Source organism: Ixodes scapularis, unplaced genomic scaffold, assembly GCF_016920785.2.
Source record: "Ixodes scapularis isolate PalLabHiFi unplaced genomic scaffold, ASM1692078v2 PGA_scaffold3__209_contigs__length_174095766, whole genome shotgun sequence".
In the NCBI taxonomy this organism is placed as follows: Eukaryota; Metazoa; Arthropoda; class Arachnida; order Ixodida; family Ixodidae; genus Ixodes; species Ixodes scapularis.
In genome coordinates, this window is record NW_024609868.1 from 60,872,227 (window position 1) to 60,896,008 (window position 23,782).

Sequence of the window (23,782 nt, forward strand, 5' to 3'; positions counted from 1 at the left end):
AGATATGGCTCCAACAGGGTCGTTCAAGCGGTCCAATTAGGTATGACGTAATCCAGACTCTTATATATGTTGTTTTTGCTTATAGTGCGGCACGTAGCTAGAGAAGAAAAAATGTTGGAAGAGGAAGACAGGGAGATTAATCTGGGGTATTTCTTACAGTTCACTACCCTCGCAGAGAACGTGAGACGAGGAACCTATAGTAAGGCTCATATTTCACACCTTCCGAACAAAGAATGTTTCTTGCAATAAATTCCTGTCTGCGAAAAAAAATAAACAGTACCATGGGTTGCCAGTATCACACAATATTTTCCAAACTGTAACGTTCGTTACGCGATGACGAAACATATATCTTTATCTTTTTATTCTCGTAGGGATTACCGACTTATAATTGTGTTGTCTTTATGTTTATACAGCCGGACGTTAGACGGCCTAAATGGACGTCTGATATCTCAGCTATAGACGAGAAATTTAGCCGGTGCAGTACGACCTCTAACCTGGGGTATTGAACGTGCACCATGCAGTAGTGGTACACGACCGTACACCGGTAGCATTCTCATTGAGATCGAAACGGGGAGGGGCGTGTATTTAACCGAGGATCCGTGGGTTCTGCAGCGCGAGCTTTCGGTCCACGCGCTCCGAGCTGCGGTACGCTAATACACTCCGCCATCGATCGCCCTGGTCACTGATTTGCCTTGTGCACCGTGTCAATAATAATAATTGCGTCATACGTATATAAACATACATAGACCATAAGTATTACTATTAAAGCCAAGTCAATTACGCAAAACAATTATGACTTTCTAATTGTCCTAGCAACTCCCCATTTGTAAGCCCCACACTTTTATTCTTTATTCTGAATTCAGTTTAATAGACCTTTTTGGGAAGTTTTAAGGGCCTCTCGTCAACCCCAAAAAGCGCTGCGCTGCGCTGCGCTGCGCTACGCGGGGAAGGTGACGCCGTTCCAATGTGCGCTCGAGCCTGCTCGTACGCACCTTACATCCTGAGGCTAACTGAATTTCTTCTCTTACCACTGCAAGCTCGTAACACAAAGAAAACAAAGCGAGCAGGTCACAGTGCGTATACGAGCTTTGTTTTGCTATCTACACGTTCTCTCTTTATCTCTTTGTTTTTTTGCGTTCTGAAATATCGAAATGCTAAACAAACATCCTTTGCTCCTGCTATATATGAGAATTCCCTTCAGGCACCATACATCGGATTGCCGTAGTGCGTCGAAACAACTGTGCGTATATACCGAATATTCTATTTTTCCCTGTATTCAATAAAAACTGGAAAACAAATATTATTTACTTTGTGCATATCTCAGTCAATGATTTTGTTACCCAGGAGGCTAACACTGGAGTAGAATTAAACATGTGCTAGCTGGAGCCATCAAACCTGGACGTATGTGTATGTGTAAAATATGTGTAAAATATGTGTAAAATACAAAATAATCTCAGGTCTCACCGAGCGCCGTATATAGATCTCGGAATTGCAGAATGCGGCAGCGCGAAGCCCACCGCCAATATATCGTACAAACGACGGTCTGCAGACACTAGAAAGTTTTAAGGAACCGTTTTCGCACGTCCGACACGGTAGGATAGGCCCTCCAGTACTCCAGTATGAATTGCGCATGCGCAAAACTCGTGCGGTAGTATATGTGCATTTCGTACCTGAGGGCCTATCGTGCCGTATCGGATGTGCAAAAACAGTTCCCTAAAACTACCTACTGTCTGCAGACCATGCTCCAAACCTACATATATGTATATAAAGCAAATATACTTAGAAAATGCTTGAGACGTGTTCGCAGATAAATTTGTCATCATGTCTGCGGCGAACATTTTGTCTTTCGAATGATGTTTACGAGTAGTGTGACCGCCCCTGCTCATACAACAAATCCAGTGTATCTACTTTCCCACAAAGCACCTCGGAGAATGCAGTAGTGCCGCGGATGTGCGCGAGAGCCTTTTTGTTGTCTGCGCTCCTCGACCGAGTTTAAAACGTGAAAGAAAACAAAACTCCGAGCCGCACTCACGTCCAAAGAGATGCCCGACGAGCGTCACCGGCAGACAGAACACAATCACCATGAGGTCTGCGACGGCCAGGTTCACCAGGAGCATGTGGAAGGCCGAGTTTTTCATGGACGTGTTGCGGCTGACTACCTTGAGCACGCAGCAGTTGCCCACGATGCCCACGACGAACACGACCGAGTAGGCGACGCAGTAGGCCACGGCCCATGGTGCCGTGTGACGCAAGAAGCAGGCGTCCACCCAGTCTTCGCTCACCAGGGTGTCCGGCGGTTCCTGTGTGACCAACAGAGGCACCGCGGCGGTAGCCAGCATGGGGAAGGCGGACCCGTTGCCGGAGTCGCTGGACTTCCCGGCGCCGCTGGTGAAAGTGCCCGTCAGGGCAGGCACCAGGGTCGACAACGTCCAGTGATAGAGGCCGTAACAGTTGAACGTCAGGTTGGCCCTCCGCATTCGAAGAGGCCGGTGGGGACCGGAAAGAAGGGCGGCTGCTGGGGTGTGGTGGTCCGTAATGGAGCGGCTGCAGGGCCACCGCACTGCGTAGCTATAGGTAGTCAGAAAGCAGCATGTTTTTCCTAATTGATGTTGATGATGCTAAGTGACACAGCAAACCTGGTTCTTCGGAAGTATTGGAACTATCAACAGCAAAAATAGGTCAGCTAATGTGTGAAGTGCATGATTACATGTTGACACTGTGATAAACAAAGAAAATGTTAGGATCACTGACAGCTAAACGCAAGACGCTTATCACTTCGCAGTCACTTAGATCGCGGCATGAGCCGAAGAAAACACCAAATAATGAATCACTAAGTGGGCATAATAAGTCACGATCTGGGTTCCAAAAGCTCTCAATATGAATGAAACCTCAAATTTTGGGCCCATCGCGTCGGCAACTGACGCTGCGGAAATGTTTCACCAGGTGTGTGTGTTTCTTTCTCACGCCTAAACTCACTATAGATGACAAACAGGTTACCCTTGCCCAACTTCGGCGATTTGGGCACATGTCATGCCAATGACGTTAGAAAAAACAGCGGGGAAAACAAAAAGACCCCCTCTGAGGCTGTCGGCACTGCGCGTCAACCACCATTCTGAGATGACTGCTTCTGATAAAGTATGTAACGCGATATCTAGAAAAATATATTATAAAAAAACGTCGCGACGCTTTGAACTGATTTTTTAACAGCCTAGTTAAACGGACAAAAATATAAAAACAGAGTGAATGAATGGTCAAATAACGTAATATACCTTTTAGAGCGCTTAGGCTCTGAGGCGTTCCTTTTCGCGTAGAGCGGCGTTGCCGTCGCCGTAACCCCGCTAACTTTAGCGGCAAAACTGACGTCACATGACCTTGACACCAATTCAGTTTCCCCACTAGATTGAGCGGGAAACTGAATTAGTGCTAAGGTCGTGTGACGTCAATTTTCCCGATAAATATAGGGGAGAAACTGAATTCATTCATGGGTGACGTGACACGAATCTCATGGGAGGTGATTTTCCCCGCTAAATTTAGAAGGGAAACTGCATTGCTCTTGAGGTCACATGGCTTGAATTTTCCAGCAAACTTTTTGCGGAAAACTGTGGAAAGGGGGTAATCAAAAGGAAGAGGAGAGGGTAGGAGGAGGAGGATGGGAGGGTATGCAGGAGAAGGAGGGGAGGGTACGGAAAAGGAGGCATGTATATCTTTGATGAGGAGGAGAGAAGGACAAGAAGGAGAGGAGGAGGAGGGAACCCTCCCGCGTACCCTCCATCCTCCTCCTCCATACCCTCCCATCACGATATATCGCAAAATCAAAATACCTCAAGAGCTGCGCTCTAATTTGCAGTTACAGAGATTTGTAAAAGCATTTTAATTTTTTTAAACTGAAAATTGCACCCGTGAAGAAATAAAACTACGTCAATTGTTTTGAGAATGATTAACTAAATTTGTTCTAAAACGGACGAACAATTTGTGGTAAGAAAATTTGTTGTACAGGCGAACTAATTAGAAATTTAAAAAAAAAATTGCGATACAACTCTTTCTTTTAATAAACAGCTTTGTAAATAAGTAATGCTGTGGGACATTATACAAAAACGTGCAAGTAGTCATCAAATGTAATATCTGTCTTATAAAGGCTTTTAATGTTGTTAATGGTGGTCAAAGCTAAAATATGAGGAGGAAAAAATAAATCATGACCCGAAGCTTTTATCTCAATTTCAAACGTGGCCTCCTCACACTTTATTCGCAACACGAAGCTGTCGCAATTCCATTCATTCTCAATGGCAAACGACTTGACGGAGGTTTTGTGGAAAACGTTTTGGTATACTTACAAAAAAGTATAGGCTGTTGCTGTTTTTTTTTTTTTTAAGCCACCTTTTACGTGTGCAAAAAAGAAGAAAAGCAAATCCGAGACTCCCTTTTTTAAACATTTTGTTTTCTTACCTAAAATGCGACACATTTGCTTGCAAAAGAATTGTAGGGATGCCTATTTGTGTTTAGAGAAACCACCCGAAAAAAGAAGGAAAATTATTCCTTACCCTCTTCGCTGAAGTAGTTGCTACTCCAGAATCGGGCTGCGTCGCATGTGAACGCACGATTTACGCCGAGACGCCGAAACAGTAGAACGCCGACCAGAGGTTGCTGAAACAGGGCAAGAGTCTTTGTCGCAACTCACGGTTAAACTTTAGCGGGCCCACGTCAACAACTTCTACAAAAGAAATGTTCAGCCGATATTAAAACGAGTTGCGTACTTAAAGTGCATTGGGCGGCTGCACAGAAACCATACAAAACGTTTTGAGGCTGTAAACACGTGTGCACGTGTAAAAGCACGTTTGCAAATTGAATGAATGCAAGACATTTATGGGGTTTCGCCGGCGCGATGTATTCTAAATCCAGAATGTTGCCAGAGTAAAATGTGCGCATACAGTTTGTGGCAAGGTTCTATTTTCTTTTTCTAGTGTAAAGGGCAATCGAGCCGTAGTTGACTCACTTCACTTTCATCGAGCAGCCGGTGGCCGAAAGCAAATTACTATAATGAAGTCTTTCTATCGGGTCGACCTTCGTGTTTACAGTATTATCTTATCGCTTCTTTTTCGGCAGCTCAGAGCTCAGCACTTTTTTATTTATTTATTTAAGAAAAGACTGCGTCACCGTCGAGTTGTCTTGCGCCCGGGGAGCGGGGGGGGGGGGGGGGGGAAGGGGGGGGGGATGAGGTGCTCAAGACTCAGCCCTGCGTTCCTTAAGCAGTGACCATATATTAAAAAGGGATTATCTATAAACGTAATGTATTATACAAGAGCTATTATCGATTCAACTTTATGTGGACTATGGAACTCACAAGCTGCAAAAATCGTGATCAAACATATTGAAAATTTTGTCAAGCACGTCCTCGGGCAAACCCCTTACAAATGTATATTTGAAAAATGTATCAAGAATACATTTAGGCGCTTTATCCTACTTTGCAAACTATTCTCGAGTGGGAAAAAGGGAGATGAAAGCAACAGCTTTACTAGAATAGGGTCAGGTATTGTGTAGGCGGGCCGCTATTCTCAATATTCTCAATTACAAGAACCATACAATGGTTCTTGTAATAACCTTTCGTTTTTAATGATTAACTTAATGATATAGACAACAAATAAAATTGTTAACCTCAAATATTTCCTGCGTTTACAAAGAAACACAGAATATTTACATGACCTCATTTGTACGGGAATCACACCTTCTCAATTTATAATTATTTAATGCTAATCTAGAACACTAGTTTAGTTTCTCCTGTTTTTTTAAGTTTGTATAATAACGAAAAAAGTAGGAGAGGGGGGATCCCCGGACAAATCACTTGATTACAATGATTGAACTTAAAAAAACAATTCATATTCCCTTTGTTCCTTGTTTATCTTCAAATAGCTCAGCCGTAATAATCGTAAGTAGAGTTCGGTGTTTAAGGTACATACCAATAAAGCCCGCAAAGTAAACCCCGAGCCGGATTCATAAAAGTCAGGGGGAAACAAAAAAAAACAACACTCAAATATGTCCGTAAAAAATAAAACAAATATTCTTAAGTTTCTTAAAACTAAAAATTCATCTACAGCACCCATAGCAAACCCAAGACAGAAAAATGAATAAAAAAGAAACTGACAGTACAACGTGGTTAGTGTCTATCCCTTTGTTCGCGCCATGTTCTTTTGTGTTTCGGTTTTCGTTGGTGGGATCCATCCGTATTATTGGAGGTTAGGGCACTGAGTTTTTGGGAGAGGAGTTGCTTTGTGTCTGTGAAGAAGGTAATGACGTGTATATAAGGTTACTTTCTTTTTAATAAACTTCAAGGCTGCATTTGTGACCTCGTTGTATTGTCCTTTTTGTTTTGGTATTATTATTTCTTTGTTTCAGGTCTACTATGAATGTCATTCCCCAGCTCGCTTGTGTTTTTATTCTTCATCTACGATCTTATTTTGTGTTCATCTGGAACACAACTCATACTGAACACTCCTCAGTGCTTCTTTCGTCCGGAGCAACATTTCGCATTTCGATTTATTCTCTTATCGATACCGGGACACTTTTCCAAGTTTCGTGTCACACGGGGGTTCCCTGGAGGCTAGGGGATCAAAACTTCACACCGGAAACGTGGTAAACTACACTACGGAAAACACACACACACACCGAAATACAGAAAAAATATCCCCTTTCCCTAGACATACACACACGAAAAATAAGTTCTCTATATAAGGCGATCACTTTGAAAGTTCAAACGGAAGGAAATATATGTGCCATACGTCAGGGCATCGTTTTATGTCCAGGTTCGGAAACACGTTAAATAGCACCTAAGATATCTGCGTGACGCACGCCGGACGTATTTGTGTTTGCATCGTTCAATTTTCGACCCCGAGCCATAAAGGTGTTCTCGGCTCTACATAAAGCCCGTCGAATGCCGGGCTTCCGTTTTTAACCTTCCCTGGGTGGCGCCTGTTTATTGTCCTTGCATTCACACAAAGACACCGCCGGGAGCATAAAAGATAAAAATGTTGGCGGGGCGTGTTTTTACAATGTCCGAGATGGACTGGCGGCTCGTAAAGACGACCGTATATACTGTCGACGATAACAATTTTAACGGGACCTCTATTTGTAGCGTGCGATAAGAAAAATTACCCCCCCCCCCCCTTCTCCCCTCAAAACAAAAATGCCCACCCTAAAACAGCTCCGAGCACTAGCGTGCTCTTCAATGAAAAATACGTGCACCGGGCATATTGTTACGAGGGCAGGAACAGAAAGCAAGCTCAGCTTTGCGAGCGAGTTAATTCCGGGGCGCGCTTCTATAATGAACCATTTTGCAAATGTCAACGCTGCCGTTAAGCACCGCAAAAAACCGTGGAGCTGCGACCCAGCCTACATGGCTTAGGAGATTGCGTTTTTATTGCTAACCACGCGTAAAACGGGAAAGTATAATTGAAGTCACGTTTACTAGCCCATATCACACCTCCCCTGTGAGCGCATGTACTATAACTTAAGAACTGCAGGAGGTGAGTGATTATGTTCTCACTTATTTAAGCCATTCGCGACCATAACTATAGATTGACGACCAAATTTCACAAGCGTCGCCCATCTTCCAATATGATTCCGGCAGGAAGCAGGGGACGACTGAACAAATTTCTTCGGAGCATCCATGCTGCCTTGGATGAGCTGTTTGACACGAATTAAAATTTTGATAAGTAAAAGTTTGAAGTACAATTTTTTTCTTGTGATGTTAAACTTTTTTATTTTACTGTGCGTTTCTTACAAAGGAGAACAGGTATATAAATGTAAAAAAAAAAGTTACGTAATTCGATTTCAGTCAAACACATGGATTTTGAGCCATTGACTGTTACGGGATGACGCAGGAATTTGGAACGCGTTCAGAGGAAGTTCTTGAATTTTCGTGTTATAAAGGGTCTGTACTAAAGAAGTAAGAAATATATAAACACCCGAAAGGGAAAGAGAAAAATCATAATCAGAAAACAAGCGTGCTAACTCTACCTTTTCCTTCTCTCCGTCAAAGAATATTAATAAAAACACCGTCTGGCAAAGAATCATTAAACTTTCATAGGAATGTTTGAAAAATGCAATGTATATAATCCGCAATATTAACGAAGAAAAGAATAATTTATACGATGTTCAATGGTATGAAAGTAGGGCTAATTACAGATAAGGCATCAGTAATATCTGACATAATAAACATCAGAAATAATGCATTCCTGAATCAATCGTATTTCGAAAGTTTCTATTCAACCAAGTATTTGTTAGCTGATAAAAGATTTCATGAGATGAAGAAAGTAAAAGGGCACCTACCAAAGGCACAGTCTGTTTTTTTGTTTGTTTGTTTTTTTTTGCAAATTACTCTATTTTATTTTGTTGTTTGTTAAAATTGCCTAGTTTCAATACCTACTGTCCTAACTAGCTCGTATGACAATGATGATGAGACAATGTGATTATGCCCTCTTGTGTACCTATCCTTGTGATTCTTAACGTATACATATAAGTAATTGCAGATTAAAAAGTCATGTTCAGGTATTTGTACTAACATTTCAGTAGATTATCACTTTATTTCACAAACTCCCAAAACCTACTCAATATTTTGGAAAAGTCTCCCGACAATTTCCAGACTCTCTTTTCTATCTAAATGTCAAAAACTCCAACATTCGTCTCAAAAAAAAATCTTGCCTGTTCATAGCAATCTAACGTGACTAAATGTTGTCAAAGCATTGTAATATGTTTAAAAATTGAGTGTCGAGCCTCCGACGTTACCAGGTAACGAAACGTTTGATGTTAGGTTATCAATTAAAGACAGAATGTATACTGTAACATTATACATTTTCCACCGGTGTTACAGTGAGACCTATAGAGGTGTAACAGGCAGCTGAGATAAATAGATTTGAAGTGTGAGTCGTATCTTCTTACGTGAAACTAGCAACGTCTAGTGGCCTTAGTTTCCGTATTTTTCTAAAAGAACGTTTTCACAAATTGGAAAACACATTTAAAATTAAACTAATTTATTTCTCATCTTGATTGTTGTACCTCCAAAACTTGGAAGATGTAATTTTCGATTTGAACAGTAACTGCAGATTTTATTTTAAAACGTTTTGACATAACAAAGATGCAAAATATGGACATTTTCTTGCAGCATAGAAAGCTCTAAGGTTCTATAATTGCTCTGAAAAAAATTAATATGATGAATTTTAGAAGAGTATGGGCTCACTTTCAAAGAAAACTGAATAGACAGATTTATTTATATCCGCAAAATCGGAACGCTTTGGAAACCAAAGTTCTAATATACCGCCGCTATTCAGAACCTTAAAAACTTTCTCAGTCTGGTCGATAAAATAAATTAGTAATAAAACTCACTTTCGAAGTCCAGGGGCTTCGACGTCTAGTCCCAACCTCGTCCCGAGATGGGGCTTCTGCAGGCGTCCCACGACCGTGGCCGATCCAGCCCAGCGATTGAAAGCAAGTGAGCCGCGAGAAACCCCGTGTTGGCGGCAACGCAGGGACGAAAGAAGGGAAAGAAAGCGCCGGGGATGGTGTTCGGAATGGATCCCTGGTAGGAGGAGGGAAAGCGGAATAAAGGTCACGTGGTTGTGATGTCACCGTGCAGCGGAGAAGGAGGCGCGGGCATTGAGGGAGCAGCAGCGACGTCGCATTCCAGAAACGCTGAGAGCAGAGTAGTGAGAGTGAAGGGAAAAAAAGACAGTGAAGGGCCCGGGGTATTGTTTTCCCGGTAACCTTTTATGGTTGTTTTAGTTTTCTACAACAACAGAAAAGGAGGTTTTTTGTTTGCATCGCTGCTTCTTATCTGTTATGTACTTGTAGGAGCTCCGTGGGGGTGAGATAACACTTGACAACATGAGGAGCTTGGGAAAATTAATGGTTCTTTAATACCTCGGAATGCGTTAACCAAACTCTAGTATCGTTGCCTTTTTATTCTGACTCCGCTGGAACTACTTGTTTTGCAAGGTTTGCAAAAGCGTAGCAATGGTTGTCGTGGTTTTTTTTTTTTTTTCTTACGAAAGTTTATTGTAACAGAGCCCGACCCCAGCGATTATTTAAGACAAAAAAAAAACACGAAATTGAATAAAAATTTTAAAAGTCAGTATTCCAGCCCTTTTGATAAGCAATTCACTACCGATTGACAGTGCTGACTGTGAGGGATAGTGATCGCATAATAGCCGAAAGTTCTATGGCCGACCTTTCATTTTTATTTCTTCTTAAATGCTTCTAATGTTAAAGCAGAGCGACAGCCCCAGAAGCGACTACGCTGGCTTGTCGCACAGATCAAATTCTAAAAATATGCGTAATATGACAACTGAAGTTCAAAACTCATCGTGTTAATTTTTACATATTTACATGAATACAAAACAAAGCTTAGCAACTCATAACGTTTCCTTTGAGAGCTTGAGGGGGAGTCCGGCCTTCGTCAGGAAGAACTTCCTGACGAAGTCCGGACTCCGGCCGAAATGTTGAAGATTTAATCGTCCGTTGTTGCTGTTTTCACTAAGGGTTCTTTTCTTCTTCTATACTCACGCCTTAGGCCCCCCGCCACCATGCCCGTCGTATATATATATATATATATATATATATATATATATATATATATATATATATATATATATTCTTTACTTAAACTTCTATAAAAAGAAAGCAAAACTATGTATGTTTATTACCCTTTATATCCATTACGAACATTTTTAACGGTACGAGGGGAACGGAAAGAATGTGAATTTGGTCTTTTAAAATATTGTCTGGTGCAATAATAGAAAATATGCACATAAATTGGAAGATTGAGCGTGGCTTCCAAAAACAGAAGCATTGGCTTTAAGATTTTTTTTCTTTAATACATAGGCAACTAGCTCAGGTGAGTAGCATGTTTAGTTAGTTTGAGAAAACGTTCATAACTGTAAAACGGCCGGCGGTAATAAAATATTGACTTTTTAAAATAATTTGGGTTTAATGGACGTCTGTTGTCGTTAGAAAAATTCGCACCGATAGTTTGAGGCCCCTCTCTGAGTTGTTTCGATCCGGGAATAAATAGTATTATGCGAGATCTGAGTGAAATTCACCCGGTTACTCGAATATATACTGCGAAACAGACATAGAAGTAATTCGTTGGAAGTAACATAATTAACTGCAATACATTGCTTTTGCTGTAATTTTGTAATTGATTAGTTACTTTTTGGAAAACGTAATTTGTAATGGGATTCCATTACATTCTAAATAACGTACGACTGAAATTACTCGTCAGATTTTTCCGTCCCGTCAAAGAAAAAGATAAAGTGTAAGAAGGCAAATGCAATGGTCTTCGCTCTTTTAGTGCGGTGACACAAGACGGGGATCCGCTTGGGAAAAGAGTGCTGGCGATGGAAAGGAAAGGAATTTACTCAAAGCACGACAGTCCAGCCCTAGCCCGTTTATGAACTCGTTCGTACGGTCAGCCAGGATGGGAGGATTTGACTGTCTGTATGGAAAAAAAAGGACTCGACTTCTTGCAAAACGAATGAATCGCTTCGAGCGAACTGAAGATAAGGAAGCTAGTAGCCCATAAAACCGTCGCGTCCGGTTCGTGAGGAGTAGGGCCGTGGTTCGTAGTACGCCTCCCCCTCTTCCCTCGCTAACCCTTCCTGCTCTCTCCCCACCCATTTGTACACTCGTCTCCAACAACTAATCTACGTTTACTTTTATTTTTGTCACGAGATACCGCTTTTTGCTTGTTGATGTTTCTGCGAACACGTGCCCTTACCCCGCACACACAGAAAAAGCTCTAATGAGACCTCGGCCCTGCTAATCCTTGACTGCGCTGTGAAACTAAATACTGGCTGGACCAACGAGCCATGTGGCTTCTGCCAGATGACTTCGGGCTGGCTGATACGTAAGGTAGAAACATAAGGGGTGCAATGGCAGCGGTTTATTGAAACAAAAAAAAATGTAGCATCAACTCTGCAGTCTGTTTAAGCAGTATCGTTCCACAGCAGGCAACAATCTGGCCGGAGAGTAAAACCAAAACAGCTTGGGACTTCGAAGGTGAACTTATATTTTTGGAAACAAGAATTATGTGGTCCTCGTTAGTGAGTTGTGCCTGCAGGGACCTAGACCGATATCTAAAGGAAAAAGGACATAACCCTAGTTTTCTGAGACTCAACACTGACTGACTTGGACGCTGCAATTGAGACAGCGTAAGACGGCTGTAAGCGCGTGAGAGACACAGAATCCGGCTGATCACTCACAATCGATTTTTTATTTTATTTCTAAACGGCAAAACTAGTTCAGCTGAAAATTTGTGTATTTATATTTTGTGTGAAGTTTTTGTTCTGATGATTTCAGTGACCAAGAAAAAAAAATAAAATCGGTCATTCGGTCCGATAGCATTCTTCATCAAGCAAAAGTCTTCGAAATGTACGCAAAGGCTAGTACTGCATCTTGGACTCATATCCAGTCAGTTTTAATGGGTATAACAGCACTTATTATTAGGAAACATTAAGGAATCATATAAAACCAGATCTTCAGGGAAATCGTGGTTTGAAGCGTGCCGATGCCAAACTTGGATTTCTTGTCGAATGACGTGCGTACCTCGACCGCCCCAGTGCATTTGTCGACTGTCCATGGGATTTAGTTCCGTCCCGGTTGGATATCACAATACTCGTTCATGTCAAACGCCAGTTTAAGCCCTTCAAAACGTTACAGATTCCTCCTCAAAAAATTATTAACCTAAAATAAAGGGCAGGTAGCACGGGATGTATTTTATTCGACTTTTATTTTTAAAGGGGAGTAAACTTTCGCCCCTAAAATACGCAGTAGATATTGCATGATTTTTGCGTGTTTCTTTCGAGTAACGCACAAGTAACGAAATAAGAAACCAAGTAATTATTTAGATACTTTTAACGGTAAGTAATTTGTAACGCTAATCTGTTATATCTAGAGCAAGCAATTGTAATTATAATAAATTACTTTTTGGAGCAACGGGCGCAAATCTGCAGCGACGTGCATTAGAATTCGAAGCTTCATTAGAACCATTTTTTTATGGAATAAAAAGCTAAGCGGCTACCCAGGGTTGGTGTATATCTCGTATGAGTTTCCTATATTTTCTTGGCTGCTGTTATGTACTATTTTTAACGATGTGCATGACCAAACATGAACATTTTTGAGCGTTTACGATCCCCATTTATGCAATTCGAAGGCATCTGTCTTGCATGTGACGCCTTCGAATAGATTTGAAGGTGATGTAGTGTCATGACTTGCAATTTCCTTGCTTTCGTCTTCGTTTCAATTTCACTCCTGTGTCTTCACGTTCTGATTTCTATATTTATTTATTTTTTGTGTCATTGTGTTGAATGAAACGAGCGGGGCAAACCGCTGGGGTGGTCGCTGAGCAGACCGCCGTGTGCGTGAACCAATCAGCTTTTACCATGTTACCGCGATGCCATCAACGGCGGTGGTCATGGCTGCGAAACATTGACCAACCTCAAACGTGCAAATATTTGTGGAAGCGAAACGACCCTTTCAGTTTGCGTGTATTGCTCGATCTGTTCCAAAATAGCCCCTCAAAAAACGCTCTTCAAAAGCTCGGATAAGCTAGGCCCGGGATCGTTCCAGGCTACACACTCGCAAACTCTGCTGGACATCTTCTCAATGTTAACGCGTAGTTCACTATTTGGTCACTGCGGAAGACCCGGAAAAATGTTGGCTGCGTCTCTAATCTTGAAGCGACGTGACAAGAATAAAAGGGTTCCGCAAAATCATCTCGTCGCAAATATAAAAATAAGAATGCACCTGTAAAGTTAGCTTTTCCCATTTCAGCGCTGTGAAAGGAGAAGCCGACTGCTACGAGTGGCAATGGGAGCGTTCCTAATGTGTCGTTTCAGAAATCTGAGAGATAACGTTGTGAGGGCTCGATACAGGCCCGTTTAGACGCATAGAAACGCTCTATCGGAACTAGAGAAAAATCGAGTCGATCACCAGTCGAAGGTCTAGGACACGATCCTTTCCAAAGGCATTCTCTTTCGAAGCACTGTGAGCTAAAATCGCCTATTAGGTTTATCAAATTATATTCGAAAACCAATTTCCACTTCCAAAGCGCACTTACCAACATAATTTAAAGCAGCAGCGTAGCTCTCGAGTCCAAGACGGTTCTCGGAAAGTACGATTAGGAGAAGCTATTCGATATCAACGAAAACGTTGCGTGCTGAAAATCTACGATAATTATCTAGCGCTGACGCTAGCTTCGTCAATGTATTTCTTCAGACAGTTAAGAACTGCCATATCCGCCTTGGGTCATAGTTTAACATATATCATTCGAACGAAGTGGCAGATTGCTTATTCTTGATTTTACTTTAGTGTTGCACATCCTGATATGCTGCTCGCAATACGAATGACTAATTATTGTGACCGCTAAAGTGCTTCTTTTATTATTTCTGCGTTCTGTTGAATGGCTTTATTCGGCAATTAATCATTCTCTAGCATGGCGCAATCCTAGTGGTATCCTACACAAAAAACCTTCGTCTTATTAATGGTTTTTAATAAGCCTTCACGCAGTTTCTATTTAGATGATGTGACGCAGCACTGAATGTTCCCGTTGACCATTAGTCTAAGGGTCAATCAAGACGCGCGCCGTGGCCACCTAAGTAATTTATTATCAACACATAAGTCGACAAAAACCGCCCACGTTTTATTTGAGTTACTGAAGCGTTTGTCCCTATGGGGTAGTTGACTTTGAACGATGTCTTGATCAGCTTACAACTCGCTTCCATAGAACCCTTGTTTTCACGTTTGAATTGGGCGTTATCTATACATCGGGAAGTTAGTTTAGCCTTAGGTATAGCGAATAATTTCTCCGCTGTAGAGCGGTAACTTTGCCACTGCATTGCGACTGCTGTAGTGTAGAGGGGTCTTAAGACAGCAAATTCCATACAACTTTTTCCTATCTCACTGATCAAGCTTCCGTGACGCTCCTATGACGGGAATATTGAGTTTCAAGTTCCTGAAGGAGATACGTTATGTGGAGTGCACATTCGTCTGCTTTTTGCGCAGGGGCTGCGGTGACGTCAAAACGCCGAGCTCTGATTGGCTCTCATTGGATGAAAGATCATAAACCTCAATGCTAGCTGCCTTGAGATCTACCCACTATCCTTTCGATCGCAGCCAATCAGGGCTCAGCGTTCTGACGTCACCGGAACTCCTGAGCAAGGGGCAGATGAGCTTGTGGCACCGCATTCACCTTGCTACTTAAACTTGGCCCCCATCCTTAATACTCACCTTCTGCGCGGTGCCACCATCTTTGCATACTGGGCTGTAGACCGTGTTTTGGGCATATGCATTAGCTCGCTTCTTCGAACTGTATCAGACGCCACGGGTGTGTCCCCTGCCCGGTGACTCGGCATTTTTGGCCTGGGTGGTAGCTCTGGAAAAGTGTAAAGTCTTTGACGTGCAAAGTCCGAACGCCGGTGAACATCTATATGTGCAATCCACTTATAACGATTCCACATATAACAATGCATACTGCTTATAACGATTAGGTTCTAGAGTTTGTAGACTAGGAACGCTCAGGTCCTAGTCAAGATACAGCAATAATCGATTATAACGATTACATTTTTGTATTTTCTTATTGTTATAAGTAAATTGCATATATATATATATATATATATATATATATATATATATATATATATATATATATATATATATATATATGCTGTCCCAGACAGATTACCCAAAACTTTACAAGAAAACAGAGCGCTCTGCGAGAGTGAAACCAACTGTATGCTGTTAAAAAGCGTTGTGGAAAAATGCACAACTTTTTTTTGTCCGGCTAGTTATTTAGGTAATAAAATTTATTTTGCTATATTTTAATTATTTTTAAGAGCCGAAGTTCGAATTGAAACGTTATAGAGCGCGTTCACGAACACCCAACTAAGATGTTTTGTACGTCAAATACTTTGCGCGCTTCTTTTTATTCGCCTAGAAAGAAAGTCTGCTAAGTAAAAAAAGTCATATTTTTCGCCCACTATGTGCGAAGAAGCGAAAGCGCCCCCCCCACCCCCGGTCGTATATTTTTACTGTTTATGGGCCGAACTTTTGCCGAATCGAAAATTCGGCGCAACTTTTGCCCTACCTTTCCAAAGATTCGGCAATCATTCAACAAAAATACACTGTTACCAGTCTTAATATTCATATTTAGACTTTTGTGACGAAAGAAGGTTTTTTTTTTTCTTGACTTAAATACAACATGTAGTGCTTATTGACACACTTATGACTAAATAAGGTGATATTCTACAAGATAATTGTATCGCTGTCGCTTTTGTGTGTTTACCGCCAATTTTAGTGCTTCCTTGCAGAAAGTGGCCTGACAACGAGGTTGGGTAGCAGCCCGCGCAGTCATGAACCACGCTACGAGAGTTTTGATCTTGAGGCTTCAATAGCGCACGCCTGCAAGTAAGTGTGTTTGCATTGTTCAAATAAAGGCGATCACTGCATTCTTACTTTCTCTGGGAGTCACCGTTTTCTGCGCCAGAATAAATCCACAGTTGCTGAGCCTTCGCCAGAAGAGTTAACAATATTGTAAACATGCATGTTTTTCGATTTGAGTCACTTGACGTCAGCCTTGCATGAAAGTGTGCGTTTCATATTCGCAACGTGCCAGCCATTTTTAACCTTGAAAATTCCGGTTTCTGGTGTTAGGACACACACGGACGTTTATGAAGTTGGGGAGATTTTGGAATGTCGGATATGCAACGTCGAGCATGAGAGTTTTGTTTACTTTTATGCAGATACATGAAAATCGCGAAATAACGCGAACTAAAAAGCATTATTATTCCGTTTTGGAAAAAAATACTTGTGAGCGGAAAACAGGATTGTTATAATAATAATATATTAATAATATTAATAATAATAATCATAATAATAATAACTTTATTTGCCCGTACTGGATGGGGCCCAGGCGGTGATGTGCGGGGCTAGGTAGATAGGTGAAAACACTTACGCAGAGCGCCTGCCAGTGCCAGCCCCCCACCACATATGAAAAATAAAACAGCCAAATATATGTACAGAATACACACACTACAGAAAGTGCGTAAAAAGGAGAGAAAAAAGGGAGAGAATATGTATCACATTATGACGAGGATGCCAGCTGCATTCCATACATTCTGGCAAGCTCTCGTGACTCGGCCCCGTTTGACGGCAGTGGGCTGCGCACACTAAGCGTAATTGTCAGTTGTCAGTCAATAGGGAGTTTTCGTAGACCACGCTACCCCCTCCGCTAAGCGTTCCACAACGAAGAAGTTGCTACTGCGCCTGCGCGCCGATAGCCTTGACTTTGGAGGTCCCGCTATCGTAGCGGGTTGCGGAGGGCCTCGCGGGACGGCGAAATGATCTACGAAAACTCCCTAATGTTTCAACTCCATCGCTGCATCAATGGAAAGGTCAAATAAAAATCACGTTATCCAGAATGCACCGCATCTTTTGACACTTGCGCAGTGGACTGCGTAAATTACTGGTCGATCTTCTGTTCTTAAGGCAGATAATATTGAAGAGAACCATACACGCAAAAGCGCACAAACCCACGGTTACCGTGTCGCCTAATCCACACCTCGCCATAACCGCTGGATGTACTAAACTGTGCGATGGTAACTGCGCGACTGCGCGGCATCCATTTACTATCCATGGCCCCGTTGCGTTCACGCGCGTGCGCAGACATTTCCCAAAGTTTTGCCGAATCTTTGCCGAACTTTCTTTCAAAATTTCGGCATGTGCGGAACTTTGCCGAATCTGAAGTTCGGCAGATTCGGTCCATTACTAACTTTTACGGCCGGTGTCTGTGTAGGCGTTGTAAAGGAGGGGCGGGGGGGGGGGGGGGGGGGGGGCGAGAGGGCCAATTGTGTATGCGCACCGGGCGCTTTGGTCACTGGCTCCTTTTATGGCGGAGACGATAGACCCCCTAGCAACGACGCCCACGCTGGATTGGCTGCTCGGCAACGCGCGAAAACTTAAATTTCGGATTTGGACGGCGCATGTATCACTTGAAGCGCGTTTAGCCATCCCCGCGCCTTCGTTCAGGCGCTTCGCGGCGACAGTGTGGGGCTGCTAATTACTTGCCCCCCTCTCTGAGAACACATGCCTTCCCCCCACTCTGAGAACTGGGGGGGGGGGGGGGGGGGAGGGGGGGGGGGGCAAGCGCCCCCCTTGCCCCCGGTTGGTACCCCCATGATTGTTTCTCTGAGTTGGGCATGCAGCAAGGCAACTTTAAACAAATTAACTAATTAACTTCTTAATTAATTAAAATAAATATATAGTTCCGACGAGAAACTTGCCAGACATCATTAAAAACCACTAAATCAACTCGTTTCAAAATGATATAAAGACAAGAACAACGTTTTCCGCCGTTCCAAAAAAATAAAAATACGCTCAATTTGGAAGCGTTGTTAAATGTAGGGAAGTACTGCGCATGTGCTTTCATGTCTTGGCCGCCGGCGAGCAGAACCGCTGGTGCAAAGATGCGCCTCGAAAAAACATAAACCAAGAAACGCGTTCCAATTTAGCGTTTTTTTCAGAACGCTGTAAAATACTGCCCATGCTTTATATCTTTCCATAATTACTTGGTTTAGTGTTTCCGTTTATGCAGCTTGTTAGAATCATAGTTTTATTTTTACAAATTAAAAATATAATTACTAAATGTTAGTTAATTAGTTACCTAATTAGTACTTTTTTTTTGTTGCAAATCTCAACGTCCACCGCGGGTAGTAGTTTGTTCCCGGAAAATTTATTTTCTTCTTAACAACCCTAATTTTAGGGACTTTTGACATCCTTCGCTTAAACACCGTCTATAGAAAGGCTTTTTCTGAGCATCATCTAAACAACGTACAACGCTTGTTCGACGGTCTTCCGTTGATCATCATGTTCTATGAGCTCTTAGCGCTCGGGCTGCAACCATAGCTGTAGAAGAGGAACGATAAAAGAAGATGACTTGCTCGTGCCCTCGACCTGGCTGGTCGTGTTTCCTTGTACTCTCGCCCGGACACTAAATACCTGACACAATATGGTGGCAGCGTAACTACCTCACCCTACCACCCACCACACGTCGTTCACTTCAAAACAAAAGAGCCAGGGACTCCAGGCGAATCATCCACGCTGAGCCATCTGAACCCCCCGACTGTTCGAAACAAGATGGGAACTACAATGCTAATCTGCCAGCCACCGGAAGAGTTTGACTTCTCAAAGTCGGAAAACTGGTTCTGGTGAATCCAGCGCTTTGGAATATTTAGGATGGTCAGCGGACTCCTAAGAAAAACAAGCGTGAACAGACAAACGCTGTCATTTATTGCGTGGGAGACAAAGCAGACGACATATTGCTTGCGTACAGCTTAAGCCGCAACTAAATGACCCAGTACGAAACAGTACACAAAGCCTTCGATGACCAATTCATAGGTCGACGAAACCTGATCTGTGACAGATCGAAAGTTCATACAATAATTTAGGAAGACGAAGAGCCCGTTGAACACCTTGTGATCGATCTTCATACTTTGGCTCAGGACTGCAAGTTCAGGACTTTACACGACGAGATGATCAGAGCTTGCATTGTGGTCGGTGTTAGAAACCGAGAACTATCTGAAACAAAGGGAGGTTATCATTTGAGCCCGTTCTCGTTTCGCCCTTCTCACTTGGCCCTTCTCAAAACAACCATTCTCAAAAAGATCTTCTCTCTTGGACCTGGCGCATTTGGTCCTTTCCCGTTTCGTCCTTCGCACTTCAACCCTCCTCATTTGAGTCCGTTCTCGTTTCGCACTTTTCACCTGGCCCTTTTCAAAACAGTCATTCTCAAAAATATCTCGCTTTGACCCGTCGCACTTGACTCGTTCTATACGAAAATCGTTTTTTTGGGGGGGTTATATTAATAAGTACATTGATATATTTTGTGCGTGCGTGTGTGTGTGTGCCACGCTACAGGCATACTCTCTCTGCCAAGGATTTTAGCAGTGCGTCGAGATCGTCGTGAAAAGCTACTAGCTGACAATAAAACAGACCAAGTATTTATCGCAGCCAGATCATATTCCGAAATGTCACGTTTTTTGGGGTCTCTCGACCTGGGACAATGCCACCACTTCTATATTGCAGTGTTTCCCAAATGGGGGTCGCGAAGGCATCTATAGGGGTCCGCGAAGCCATGTCTTATCAGTCAAGCACGACAGTATTAGTTGTCTTTCTTCACGTCGTTAAGAAACGTTCCAATTTTTGGGTGAGTACTCTCGTGCGTGTGTCAATGAGATAAGTCTACTTCACACTAGCAATTAGTTATATACATTTATTAAATCATTATCATGATAGCCTATACCTTTCTATTCCCCTCACCCCGAGCGGGGTCCTCCATCATCTCCGCCTTTCTACAAGGGGTCCGCGAAACATCAGTGGTTGAGAACCACTGCTAATATGTATGCTATTTCTGTTCAAACAAAGTTTCCAAATTAAATGTTCATCGCTTTTTTTTTTCGTTTGCTTAGAGGAAGGGAAGGACGCGTCATTGTACGATTCTCAGTGCGCACCTCTACACATAACATATACCTAATGGTATGTTGGGGGCCCAAGCAAGGTAAGGCTCATCAACAAAACCGCGAGGGCATAACAACGTTAGAAGCATGCCGAAGTAATGCCATTCGGTCGTAGGGTGAACGGGCAAAATGAGAATGGGCCCAGTGGCGAAAAACACGATTCGGGCCTTATGAGAAGGTTCAAACGAGAAGGACCAAATGAGAATAGGACGAAATGTAAAAGGTTCAAATGCGAATGGGACGTTTTGAGATACACCCGAAACAAAATGCAGTTAGACGTTAATTTAACCCTGGAAATAGCGATCACTATGGCTCGCCAGTCAGAAACTGTCAAAAGACAACAAAGTGACCTTCGACCGGAATCCGACAACGTTAGTCGAGCCAGGGCAGCATTTGTGTCAGAAGCCCGTTCTTCGCAAAGACGACCTATTCAGTACACTAGAAGTGTCGACCACAGCCGCCACTGCCTTGAAGGGGGGTATAGCCGACACGCGCGCAATGACGGTCTAGCCAAGGCTGCGATATGCCAGAACTGAGGAAAAAGAGGACACTTCGCGAAAGTTTGTTTGGGCTCCAAAGCCGTCCAAAAACTTATCGCCGAAGAAGAAGACCCCTCTTTTTTGGGGATTGTTAATGCCAGAGGCAGTGACCCCTGGACTGTTACTGTGGAGCTCCAACAAGTCGCTCTGTCATTTAAGGTTGACAAAAGAGCCGACGTCACGGTAATCCTTGAAACCGTGTACATTTAACAATTTGAACAAGTGTCTTAGACATACCTGACAGAGCTACTAAAAGGACCTGGCCAAAAAATATTACGCGTCGTTCGCGTTCTACATGGCGGTATAACCTATAAACCGACAGCCACCAACATGTGTCTATATTCTGAAAAACCTTGAATATCTGCTATTGTCAAGACGAGACAGCGAGAGGTTACGTGTTGTCAAGATACTTAGGGAGTGGTCACGTCAAACTCCAAGACAGTGAACGATAAAGCTGAGTTCCCTTGGCTCTTTGCGAGTCTTGGATGCGTGAACATGCCATACACGATAAGATTGCACCAAGACGCTGTGCCTTTTTCTTTAGCCTCCCCGAAAAGGATTCCGATACCTCTCATGCGAGAAGTAAAAAAAGAGCTTGAAAGCATGATTCCGCTTGTCGTTAAAGAACCTGTGGACGAACCTACCGATTGGTGTTCCACTCTGGCAGTGTTTCAGAAACCAAATGGAAGCTATCGTATCTCCGTAGATTTCACATCATTCAACAAGTACGTTGAGAGAGAACTTCATCTTCTCCCTACCCCAGATCACATTCTCTTACAACTGGGGAATGCGAGGTTATTCTCTAGGCTTGACCCCAGTTCTGGCTTCTGGCAGTTTCGGCTGTCAACAGAGTCGCAGATCTTGACAACTTTCACTCCCTTTGGGAGGTACAAGTTCAACGGGCTTCCATTCGGCATCACGTCCGCACCAAAGTTTTACCAGAAGATGAGCCAGCTGTTGAGCGGCATTAAGGGCCATGTATGTCACATGTACGACATCCTCGTCTACGGCTCTTCCAAGGAAGAACACAACAAGAGGCTAATACCCGTGCACCATGGGCAACTCGAATGTCATTTACAACGAATGAAATTCGTGTGATCAACGTATCGGCTCGCGATCTGTTGCGCGTGGAACGCCCCTCGCTCGGAGTGTCGCGCGCTGATGGGCCGATCGTTCACATGTCATTCGTTGTAAACGGCATCCGAGTTGCCCGTGTGGCACGGGTATAAGAAGTCCTTATAAGGCTACAACAAGTGGGAATCACACTGAACGGCACCAAGTGTTTTTTGAAGCAACCCCAGTGATGTTCCTAGGCCACATCATAGACCACGCCGGGGTACACCCTGCTGAAGACAAGCTTGCGGCAGTCAGGAAAATAAAGAGACCAGTCAACGTTAGTGAAGTGACGAGTTTTGTGGGAATAATAAACTATCTCATCTGACTGTGCTTTTGAGCTCCAAGACCGCTTGGGTCTAGGATTGTGAGCTGCAGATGGCTTTTGACGCCTTGAAAGTAGCACTCATTTCAACTCCAGTGCTCACCCTGTTTGATCCCAAGAAATTAACAGTGAACTTGGCAGACGCCTTATCCTATGGCATTGCCGCTGTTCCGCGTCAAACAGAAAGCGACGACACGTATCGTTCAGTCGCCTATGCATCAAGAACGCCCAACAACGGAAAGAGGCGCGATGCGCAGATCGAAAAATAAGGGTTGGTAGTGGTGTGGGCTGTGAAAATGTCTGCGACCTTATCACGTGATTGGAATTCCCAATCGAAACTTACCACAAGCCTCTGGTCTAATATTCTCCACAAAAAGTTTAGAAGATATCCTGCTGAGACTACAAAGCATGTAGCTATGCATGATGAGATTCTCCTATTACATCAAACATGTTCCAGGCAAAAAAAAGACCTCATTGCCTCTAACGTCATGTCCAGACATCTCGAAGTCTCAAGCCGTGAAATGGGAAAAGGGGTTGATGCGCACGTTCATGACGTCAAATCTAAACTCCCCACAAGTGATATAATATTTCAGAGGGTCAAGGAGGAACAAGAAAAAGATTTCACCTGTCAGCTATTGGCCAGTTGGTGTGTTGAGGGCTGGCCTATCAAACGTAATGTAGATCAGACGTGTAAGGATGTTTGGCAATACCGAGCCGATATTTCTATGAATGACAGGTTTCTAATAAAAGGGTCAAGAATCCTTGTACCCTAGTTCATGAGACAAACGATGTTGAGTAAAATACACCATGGACATGAAGGCATCAAGAAATGCCGGGCATTCGCACGCGGGTCTGTCTGGTGGCCTGGCATATTGACTCAAATAGAAACTTTTGCCCGAGAGTATCACCAGTGCATCGAAGAAACGAACAACAGATGAGAGTCGTTGATGCCAACGCCTTTCCTAGGAAGACCGTGGCAACAAGTTGGTATGGACCTGTTTTACCCTTCAAGAAAATTGTATCTGGTTGTCAGCGATTATTATTCGAGATTCCCATAAACTGCAACACTCATGAGCCTGTCAAAAGTATTCATAATCGGCCACATTAAATTTATCTTTGACAGGCATGGCACAGCAGAAAATTTGTTCAGTGGCAATGGCCCACAATTTCAAAAGGTCTTCCACCCCGAAGTTTTCGAAAAGTAACGGTTGTGTAGTATGTGCTGTCAAAATAATCAAGCGCAGTTGGAAGAA

The 23,782-nt window shown here is 43.1% G+C and overlaps 1 protein-coding gene across 1 annotated transcript in view; it reads right to left on the reverse strand.

Moving 5' to 3' along the window:
* Window positions 1-2,542, reverse strand: part of LOC8031060 (neuropeptide SIFamide receptor) — an 82,250-nt gene extending 79,708 nt beyond the window's left edge. The window contains exon 1 of the mRNA XM_029973040.3: window positions 2,033-2,542. Within this exon, the coding sequence (XP_029828900.2) occupies window positions 2,033-2,477 (445 nt within the window). The 5' untranslated portion in view covers window positions 2,478-2,542. The remainder of the gene's footprint in view (window positions 1-2,032) is intronic.
* Between the last annotated feature and the right edge of the window lie 21,240 nt (window positions 2,543-23,782).